The sequence below is a fragment of the Pelophylax lessonae genome (genome assembly GCF_965119305.1).
Source record: "Pelophylax lessonae genome assembly, chromosome: 11".
NCBI lineage: Eukaryota > Metazoa > Chordata > Amphibia > Anura > Ranidae > Pelophylax > Pelophylax lessonae.
This window is the reverse complement of record NC_138778.1, coordinates 162,232,246-162,243,102: the sequence shown is the minus strand read 5'-3', so window position 1 is coordinate 162,243,102 and position 10,857 is coordinate 162,232,246. Positions and strand designations below refer to the sequence as shown.

The following is a 10,857-nucleotide window of genomic DNA, read 5'->3' as shown; positions in this document are numbered from 1 at the left end:
TGCGTCCAGCTCGCGACCGCCTGGGCCGCCATAAGTGAAGCAAATAAAGCTTTCAACATAGAACCCATAATAGAATAGGTACGACGGGCAAGGGACTCCATCCTCTTGTCCGTGGCATCCCGGAACACCGGGGTGTCTTCAGCAGGAATCGCAGTGGACTTGTTCAAAACTGCTAACGCATGGTCCACCGGAGGTGGGACACACCAACGCCCATCAGTAGCGGGCGTAAAAGGATAGCGCAGCTTAAACTTACTCGGTACAGCAAAAGGTTTGCGTATATTACGCCATCGTTCTTTCACAGCGCGCCGAAAATCATCAGTGCATGGAAACATCTGCGATGATTTGCGCCTTTTCTGCGTCCCATAAGCCGCCAAGGCAGCTGGAGGACATGTTTCCTCCTCCAAACGCAGAGTTTGCTTGATAGAAGCAACCAATTCATCCAGGTCCAGGGAGGAACGAGACCCCGATAAGGAGATCTCTGCCACAGCAGCCCCAGTACCATCACCCTCTGAATCAGAGGAAATTGAAACTCTGGGCCTTTTAGAGGATTGAGCAGCCACCAGCATTTGCACCTGAGTCGCAAGGCTAGCCACAATCGCAGCCAAATCCCCCCCGGGGGGGGGGGGGGGAAACCGCAGTCCCCTGGCTTCCCACTAAATTGGCAGGAAACTTGCATTCCTGAGAATCCATGCCCCTGTAGTAGCAAAAATAAATGGGTGACCGCCCCTTTAAGAGAGCGCTGCGATCGTAGCCCACTCACACTAAGCACCCTACACAAGGGACCCCCACAGGGACAAGTAACCAAGGCAGGATACAGGGAATAGAGAGAAATGAACCTGGAGAGATCGGTGCTGCTGCTGCTGCCTGCGGTGCTCCTGAAGGAAAGGAAGTGCTGGCATACAGGGCGCTCTATTAAAGCCTATGGAGGCTACAAGAAAATGGCCGCCATGCGTGTAAAACATGCGGCCGGAGCGATCGCAGCCAAAATGGCGCCGTTTTGGCGCCGAAACCGCCGCTCCCACACCCCATGAGGGTGAAGTAAAACACACCATCTGCCCAAAAAAGGAACATGGTAAACCGCCGCAGCGGCGCTGTAATGTGCCCCAAGCATGAGAAACTCAAGCCCCACAGCACACAGCCGTTCACACAGACAGAAAACTGACACAGAGTGCAGCCAGCCCCCCCTCCTGCAGCCCACAGCATGCAATGTGAGAGATAGGGAAAACGTAATAGTGTGAACACAGGGCAAGGTACACAGTCCCAGACTGACACCCCCCAGACAGACAGGTCCCCACATAAATGCACTTACCTCTTACATGGCGTGGGGGACCCGCACAGGCGAACAAACCGCTGCACATGAGGCAGGGAGAGTCGCATCCAGGACGCATCAGAAGGTGGGTTGAGAAACCGCACAGCGTCCGGTGAGGTAGCCACCTCACCTAGCATCCCTGCACGGAACAGGGATGGGTCGTTCAGATAACTCAGGAGCGATACCTGACTGAACGCTCGATGGCGGGCTGAGAAACCACTGACCCACAGCCTGCTACCAGGGGGGTCAGCCCGAGACGCAGCCCGCATGATCCTCTTCTTCCGAAGAACTAACTAACGCTGGTAAAATAACAGCTAACAAGAAAGAGAGAAAAAACTCAAATAAAATCCAAAGAAAGGAAAGAGAGCTGAGACAAGGTGCCCCAGCACAGAAACTTCCAGCTACTCCTGACAGCTAGACAAATGAAACTGAGTTGGATACAGGAAGTGGAGGGTTATGTACTGAGGGGACCACCCCCTGGGGGTGGGATATGTTAAAAGTCTTTGTACTAACATATTCTATTGCCTAGCTACTCCTACGGAATAGAGGACATAACCCCATTGGTGATGAATATGAAGTGGGCGGCGACTGTCGGAGGACGTAAGAGAAAAATGTAATTTTCCCAAAACTTGTGGCAAAATATAAAATATTCCATGGACTCACCATGCCTCTCAGCAAATAGCTTGGGGTGTCTACTTTCCAAAATGGGGTCATTTTGGGGGGTTTTGTGCTATCATGAAATTTCATGGCCTCCGAAACTGTGATGGGTAGTGAGGAGTAAAATCAAAAATTTACGCCATTAGAAAACCTAAACATAGTGATTGATTTTCGGGGTCCCGTACACAGCTAGGCTCCCAAAAAGTCTCACACATGGGGCATCCCCATACTCAGGAGAAGGGGCAGAATGTATTTTGGGGTGTCATTCTACATATACCCATGTCATGTGTGAGAAATTTATCTTTTAGTGACAACGTTGTGTAAAAAAAAAAAAATTGTAATTTTCCCAAAACTTGTGGCAAAATTTAAAATATTCCATGGACTCACCATGCCTCCCAGCAAACAGCTTGGGGTGTCTACTTTTCAAAATGGGGTCATTTGGGGGAGTTTTGTGGAATCTTGACATTTCAGGGCCACCTAAACCGTTATAGGTAGTGAGAAAATGCAATGAAAAATGTACGCCCTTTAAAATTCTGATGGTGGTGAGTTGTTCTCGGGCTCCCGTACACTGCTAGGCTCCCAAAAAGTCTCACATATGGGGTATCCCTGTACTCAGGAGAAGCAGCAGAATACATTTTGGGGTGTAATTACACATATACCCATGGCATGTGTGAGCAATATATCATTTCAATGACAACTTTGTGTAAAAAAAAAACTATTTTTTTTAGTCATTTTTCAAACACCTGTGACAAAAAAATGAAATATTCAATGAGCTCAACATGCCTCTCAGAACATTCCTTATGATTTCTACTTTCCAAAAAGTGGTAGTTTGGTGGGGTTTTGTACTGCCCTGCCATCAGAAATTAAAGCTGCGTAAATTTCAGTATTTGCACCATAGTTTGCAGATGCTATAACTTTTGCGCAAACCAATAAAAATACACTCATTGAATTTTTTTTTGTCAAAGACATGTAGCTAAATATATTTTGGCCAAAAAAATTTACATAAATTGAGTATATTGGATATTTTTTTAAAGACAAAGTTGAAAATGTAATTTTTTCGCAAAATTTTCGCTCTTTCTTTATTAATATTGCAAAAAATAAAAAGCGCAGAGGTGATCAAATACCACCAAAAGAAAGCTCTGTTTGTGGGGAAAAAAAAGGACGTACATTTTGTTTGGGTACAGCATTGCATGACCGCGCAATTGTCAGTTAAAGTCACAAAGTGCCAAATTGAAAAAAGGGGTCTGGTCAGGAAGGGGGTAAAATCTTCCGGGGCTTAAGTGGTTAAAAGATTTTGAAAATTGTGATGTTCATTCTAAGCAAAAACATTGTGATTCTCATGTTTGCCAGAATCGTGCAGCTCTAGTTCTACGGCAAAGACACGGCCAAGAGAGAGGACTAAACAATACCCAAAGACCGCAGTTGTCCGATCTCAGTAAGGATACATCTGTGGAGGAGGGGTGGGATCTGTTAGGCCAGGGTGTAGGCAGGTGCAGTCTGTACTCCCCACTTCAGGGGGTGCTTGACCGAGACGGTGATGCAGATGGGGAGGAGGAACGTTTGGAGGAACTTGGTTCCTCCATGACTTCCTGAGGTCACAGGGAGACAGCTGTCTGATTGGACTCTGGCAGCATCTTGGGTTGGGCAGAGTCTAAGACCCTGGCTCCCCGGTTTGGTGCACTTTTATGTGAGTGGCTAGCGTAGGGATAGGACCCCATTTAACAGGAACAGTGTTTAGAGGTAGGGAAAGGTTCCAGAGGAGTAGAGAAAGTGTAGGGACTACGTCCAACTCTCTTTAGAAAGCCTCCCCTATGGGTGTGGACCAGCCAGGCCACATTCTGCTCCTCGTTGGAGACGCTGTTGGCATCTTCAAGTCTTAAGACCGCTGTCACTCTTTGTAAGTGGCTCCAGGCGGGTGCGCCTACCCACCAAGACCTGATTAAGTTGTGTTGAACCTATTCTACAATATGACTTAGTTGCCTGAATTGGACTCTATGTGTTTACTGCCCGCCACACCACCCTGCACCTTGGTCACAATGGGAAGGGGCAAAAAGAATACCTGCACTTTGTATAAATGTGTACCTATTCTTTAAAGTGTCACTAAACCTAATTAAAAAAACCTAAAGTGATATTAAACCTTTGTTTTTATTAAAATAAATATCAAACACATCTATACTTGCCTGCTATGTGCAATGCTTTTGCAAAGAGCACCCCCGATGCTCTTCTTCTGGGGTCGCCCGCCGGTGCCCCAGTCCCCTCCTCTTTGCCGCTTTCCATGAGGGCACCCATGCTTACTCACTCCCTAGCTCACACCTGGCCCTGCCCCTGCTCCCATGTCACAACATTGCTCCTGCTGCTATCAATCTGCCCAATGAGGAGGGAGGCAGCTGCAGAAGCCACTGCTCTCGTGCACATCGCTGGATCGCAGGTAAGAAAAACGGAGGGGGGGGGGGGAGCTGCAGCACAGAAGGTTTTTCACCTTAATGCATAGAATGCATTAAAGTTAAAAAACCTTCAGAACCACTTTCATAACTTGATTGTTAGTCATTGTTGTCCATTCTAAAGCAAGCATTGCACATCACATCTATAAAAAAAAATGCATTTAAAATCTCCTAACCCCTGATAAGGTAGTCTACTTTCGCTCTACGTGGTCCTACTGCATGTGAAAATGTACCACCTTTTGTAATTTGCAAATCCCAGGAGGCATCGGGAGCAGAACATGTAATTCTTGCCTAGGGGAGAATGGAGGACAACATACAAAATAAAAAAGCAAAATGCCCAATTGAGAAAATCTCCACCACACAGCTTTGATACTGGTCCCTTCTGGCAGAGGCTTGGGAGAGGTACAAGCCTAAAGAAAAAATGTGCAGTAGTAGCAGTAGGGCACACTGAGAGTTGGGATTTGAAATTTAACATATATTCAAAAGTCAGGACTACCCCTGGAATTCAGATACAACTGGAGACCTTGGTAGCATCTTGATGACATTTTCTTAGTTTGTGGTTAAATTCTAGTTGTTGCAGAAACAATACTTTACCAGTAGGAGGCGATGATGTTTTATGAAAGTCTCAGTCAATAATGGCTGCTGCCTTTATCTTTTTTCTGCAAGTTCCAAAGGAATCGAACAGCAGTTATAGAATTGTATAGAAGTATTTTATTAATACCTGTTAGGAAAGTTAAAGCGGAGTTCCACCCATTTATTACGTTGAGATGAACGTAATCCCCTTTAAATATGCTTTTACCAATGAAAACTATTTTTTTTTTCTTTTTTGTAAGGAAATACTGTTTTACTTCTTTATTCATCCGCACTTGCGGTTCCTGCTGCGATTACATCACTCGGGGATTCGCAAGGGCTCCTGGGATAGCGGTGTCACGTATCCCAGCAGCCCTAGTGACGAAATCTCGCGTTATTTCCAGACCGGCACCAGCTGTTCTCGGGGATGTATTTTATTCAGTCCGCGCTCCGCCCCGCCTCCTCTTAGTGAGCGCGGACTGAAAGCATTACATTCCGTAGAATGAAGAAAGATGGTATTTCCTTACAAAAAAGAAATACATAGTTTGCATAGGTAAAAGCATATTTAACCACTTAAGCCCTGGAGGATTTGGCTGCTCAAAGACCAGGCCCTATTTTGCGATTCGGCACTGCGTGACTTTAACAGACAATTGCGCGTTCGTGCGACGCTGTACCCAAATGAAATTGACGTCCTTTTTTAACCACAAACAGAGCTTTCTTTTGGTGCTATTTGATCACCTGTGCGATTTCAATTGTTTGCGCTATAAACAAAAAAGAGTGTCAATTTTGAAAAAACAACAATATTTTTCACATTTTTTTATATGAAATTCCCCCCCAAAAAATGTAAAAATCAAAATTTAACATTTTAGGCCAATTTGTTTTCTGCTACATATTTTTGGTAAAAAAAATCGCAATAAGCGTATTTTGATTGGTTTGCGCAAAAGTTATTGCGTTTACTAAGGGAAAGATTTATGTCATTTTTAATGTTTTTTTTTTAACTAGTAATGGCGGCGATCTGCGATTTTTTTCTTTTTTTTTTTTGCGGGACTGCGACAGATCAGACCCCTGACTAACATTTTTGACACTTTTGGGGGTACCAGTGACATTACTACAGTAATCAGTGCTATACATATGCACTGTTACTGTAAAAATGACACTGGCAGGGAAGGGGTTAACTTTATTAGTGATCAAGGGGTTAAGTGTGTCCCTAGGGGCGTGATTTTAACTGTAAAGGGGTGTGGCTTTTGATGTAACCACAGAGACATATGATCGTACATAGCAGGATTGTATGATCTCTGCAGTTACACCAGGGAGAATGACAGACGGCTTTGTTTACATTAGCCGCCTGCCTTTCTCTCTCTCCAGCGGGAGATCGCGAGTGACCGGCGGACATCGGAGCCGCCAGTCACTCGCGCGGGGATCCCAGTGAACGATAGGGGGCGGGAGCTCGCCCCCTATTGGCTCGCGGGCGAGTGACGTACCGGTACGTCACTTTGCCCAGGAGGGGCTGACTGCCGCCGTATATAGTTGTGCGGCAGTCGGCAAGTGGTTAAAGGGGATTATGTACATCTCAACTTATTAAAATGTGTGGAACTCCGCTTTAATCTCTAAGTTTTCTTGCTTAGGCTGTCACTTGTTGGGGATTGTTTGTGGATTTTATAGTCGCAGTAAGTTTTATAGAGCAAAACTTCACTGTAATTATAGAGCAAAACTAAGGAATATTAGAACGTCACTCGCCCACGAGCCTCTAGGGGGCAAGCGTGCACCGCCGGAGACGCGCTCCCGCCCCGCTCATTCCCTGACATCCCTGCGCGAGTGACCGGCGGCTCCGATTTGTCCGCCGGCCATTCGCGATCTCCCGCTGGAGAGGGAGAAAGGCAGTAAACACAGCCGTCCATCATTCTCCCTGATGTAACTGCAGAGACTATATGATCCTGCTATGTAGGATCGTATGTCTCTGTGGTTACATCACTAGCCACACCCCCCACAGTTAGAAACACGCCCCTAGGGATACATTTAACCCACTGATCACCAATAAAGTTAACCCCTTCCCTGCCAGTGTCATTTTTACAGTAACAGTGCATATGTATAGCACTGATTACTGTAGTAATGTCACTGGTACCCCCAAAAGTGTCAAAAATGTTAGTCAGGGGTCCGATCTGTCCGCCGCAATGTCGCAGTCCCACAAAAAAAAAATCACAGATCGCCGCCATTACTAGTTAAAAAAAAAAACAATAAAAATTACATAAATTACATAAATCTTTCCTGTAGTTAGTAAACGCAATAATTTTTGCACAAACCAATCCAAAAATGCTTATTGCAATTTTTTTTACCAAAAATATGTAGCAAAAACCAAATTGGCCTAAAATGTTAAAAAATTTTGATTTTTACTTTTTTTTGGGAATTTCATATAAAAAAATGTGAAAAATATTGTTATTCAAAATTTACGCTCTTTTTTTGTTTATAGCGCAAAAAATAAAAATCGCACAGGTGATCAGATACCACCAAAAGAAAGCTCTGTTTGTGGGAAAAAAAGGACATCAATTTCATTTGGGTACAGCGTCGCACGACCGTGCAATAGTCTATTAAAATCACGCAGTGCCGAATCGCAAAATAGGCCCTGGTCTTTGAGCAGGAAAATCCTCCGGGGCTTAAGTAGCTAAGGGTCTTGGCAATCTTCTTATTGCCTAGGCCATCTTTATGTAGAACAAAAATTCTTTTTTCAGATCCTTAGAGAGTTCTTTGCCATGAGGTGCCATGTTGAACTTCCAGTGACCAGTATGAGAGAGTGAGAGCAACAACACCAAATTTAAAGCGGAGTTCCACCCTAAAATTAAACTTACCTCCATCTTCATGCCCGGGGTCACCTGAAAAACAAATGGATAATCGCAATTTTTTTTTTTTTTTACTTACCTTGTTTAGAAGAAAATATACTTACCTTACTTCCTCTTCCTCCCATTTGGCGGCCACGGCGAGTCGTCACTTCCTGGCTTGCAATGATTCCTGGGAGCTGAACGTCATCGCTCCCAGGAATCAATGCGCCTGCACCGGCCCCGACATCCGTTCCGGTGCAGGCGCCGTCATACCTTGCTAAACAGCTTCTGGGCGTGCCCAGAAGCTGTGCAGGGATGACGCTGCGACATCGGAAGCAATGGCGGGGCCGGTGCAGTGCATCGTGGGACCGAAGAAGACGGAAGAGGACACAGAAGAGGATCGCGCTGGCTTCAAGCTGCCCACACCTGAGATGGCAGCGCTGGACAATACATTTTCAAGGTAAGTATTTCTTCTAAAAGGTAAGTGCAACCCGGGACAGATCAGAGGCTATCCATTGTGGAATGCACTAGCCCTGACTGTCCCGGGGGTATTTTTATAAAAAAAAAAAAAAACGTTCCCAGGGTGGAACTCCGCTTTAACACACCTTCTCCCCATTCACACCTGAGACCTTGTAACACTAACGAGTCACATGACACCGGGGAGGGAAAATGGCTAATAGTGCCCAATTTGGACATTTTCACTTAGGGGTGTACTCACTTTTGTTGCCAGCGGTTTAGACATTAATGGCTGTGTGTTGAGTTATTTTGAGGGGACAACAAATTTACACTGTTATACAAGCTGTACACTCACTACTTTACATTGTAGCAAAGTGTCATTTCCTCAGTGTTGTCACAGGAAAATATATAATAAAATATTTACAAAAATGTGAGGGGTGTCCCCACTTCCAGACCTGCAGTTATCAAATGCCAGTTGGAATTTGAATTTGTTTTCTGGCTAACTGACATCGCTAACACAGATATTTTTATCCCTGTCTGAGACTTGAATATGACACTCAGACAGCTGAAAATAAAGACCCCTATCCTTGTTAAATCTTTATTAAACTCATTATAGAAAAAAAAATAAGAAAAATCTGATTGCATCCAATCTGATCAAATAAAATCTAGCATCTCTGATTGGTTTTTAGAGGCTAAACCATATCTTGATATACTGTATGTAGAAATCTATATATATATCTATATATTATGTAGCAATTTCCATCCAGGATTCTTTGTTAAATTTTCCCAGACCAAACTAATCCATCTGTTAAAGCAGTATACAGGGGTGAATTTTTCCTGTGTTTACCTTTGCAAAGCCTGGGTAAGGTTTCCATGGCAACCACGGAACACTATGACGTCCAATAGCAGCTCCAGCTGAGAGGTTATAAAACCAACTGCCTCTCACTGCTTCTGCCAGACGACTCTGACCTCCGTGCAGTGCAGACCGTTTTTGATGCATTCTAGAATGACATTCAGAAAGCTTGTTAGTATTTTGCTGTTTTTCATCTGTTGGCAGATCACAGAAGTGAATGCTTACGTTCTTCCAGAAAAGGATGCCCACGTTCTTCCAGAAAAGGAAGAAACAGATGAAAAGCTTTTATGCCCGTCTAGTGTGATTTATGAAAGTGTGGCCTATGCCGCTGACATGACCATAGAACTACTTTGTAAATGCAGGCTAGAGACACCCGTTTACTGGTTCTATAAAAAATCCATGAACAGTGCAGAAACTCGGATGCTGACCCCAGATGGAACACAGAAGTCTCTTCATGTGGAGTCAAAGATCACCACTAAAGTGTACAACGTCATCATACACAAGGCCCGCGTAGAAGACTCAGGACTTTACATTTGTGGAAATGGCGATGGTACATTCTACTGGGGTTACAACGTTGATGTGCAGGATACCTCAAATGCTTATGTGGCATTTGAGGAGCACCACCAAGATCCCCAACCAGACCTGAAAACTGAGCACCTGACAACCTTCACCGCCTTCTGGAAATGGGAAAAGTGTGACCGCTGTGATGCGCTCGCAGAACAAAGAAAGATAGGCTTTTGCTATGTCAGTAGTGCCTATCTTGACCCAAGGTACATGCTCTCAGAGAGCGGCGTTGTTCCCTGCGGCTCACATGGGGTTCCTGACAACCTGCGAAAGGAACTTTCCGATCGGGGACCAGAAATATTTATCAGGAAATGTCAGATCCCCTGCCACATAAGGAATCCAGGGGTGTTAGGCACCATCAAACACTGGATACACAAAATAGGCAAGATTAAGGATTATATCCCATTCCTCTCCAGGGCTCCGACTGAAAAACTTACATACACCTTGGGGAGCAGCCTTACTCTTTCCTGCCCAGGTGCCCAACCAGAAGATGCCGTTGCCTGGGATAAGGGCAAAATAAGACTCTACAAATTAGACTATTTGATTGGCCAAGAGAAGGCGACACGTATCTACATAGATCACGGCAATAATCTGAACTTCCGCTATGTCCGGTACAGCGACCAAGCAACATATTACTGTTGGCTCCAAGGGAAGCTTAAAGCTGGCGTCAAGCTGGTCATTCAAGCGGACCCAGCAGAAAAGCGAACGGCCTCTCATCCCGACTCCATCTTCGCGATGAAGTTTATTGGTATCAGTTTTGCCGTCTTTTTTCTTATTTTTGTGATGGTCCATTGCATAAAATGCAGTGCCTATAATTTTAAGTGTTCGCCATGCATAGCAGATATGGTGTAATGACTCGTTCACGGGTCACAAGAAGATGATAAAAACAGGCGGATGAAGTTTTTATTTTTTGTGCTATAAACAAAAAAAGACCGACAATTTTGAAAAAGAGAGATAGGGATGGACAGAGAGAGAGAGAGAAAGGGGGAGGGGGGAAACAAGGGGGGAGACAAGGGGGGAGGGGGAGAGAAAAGGGGGGAGAAGGGGGAGGGGGGAGAGATGGGGGAGGGGGGAGAGAAGGGGGGTGGGGAGGGGAGAGAAGGGGGGGAGGGGGGAGAGAAGGGGGAGGGAGAAGGGGGGTGGGGAGGGGAGAGAAGGGGGGAGGGGAGGGGGAGAGAGAAGGGGGGAAGGGAT

General features: G+C 45.2%; 1 protein-coding gene across 1 annotated transcript; it reads left to right on the top strand.

The window, feature by feature from the left end:
- Window positions 1-9,240: 9,240 nt before the first annotated feature.
- Window positions 9,241-10,515, top strand: LOC309566239 (Ig-like V-type domain-containing protein FAM187A; the record flags this gene model as incomplete). The annotated part of the gene is made up of 1 exon (XM_082271340.1): window positions 9,241-10,515. The coding sequence occupies one exon, from the start codon at window positions 9,241-9,243 to the stop codon at window positions 10,513-10,515; it is 1,275 nt and encodes a 424-aa protein (XP_082127466.1).
- Window positions 10,516-10,857: the final 342 nt, after the last annotated feature.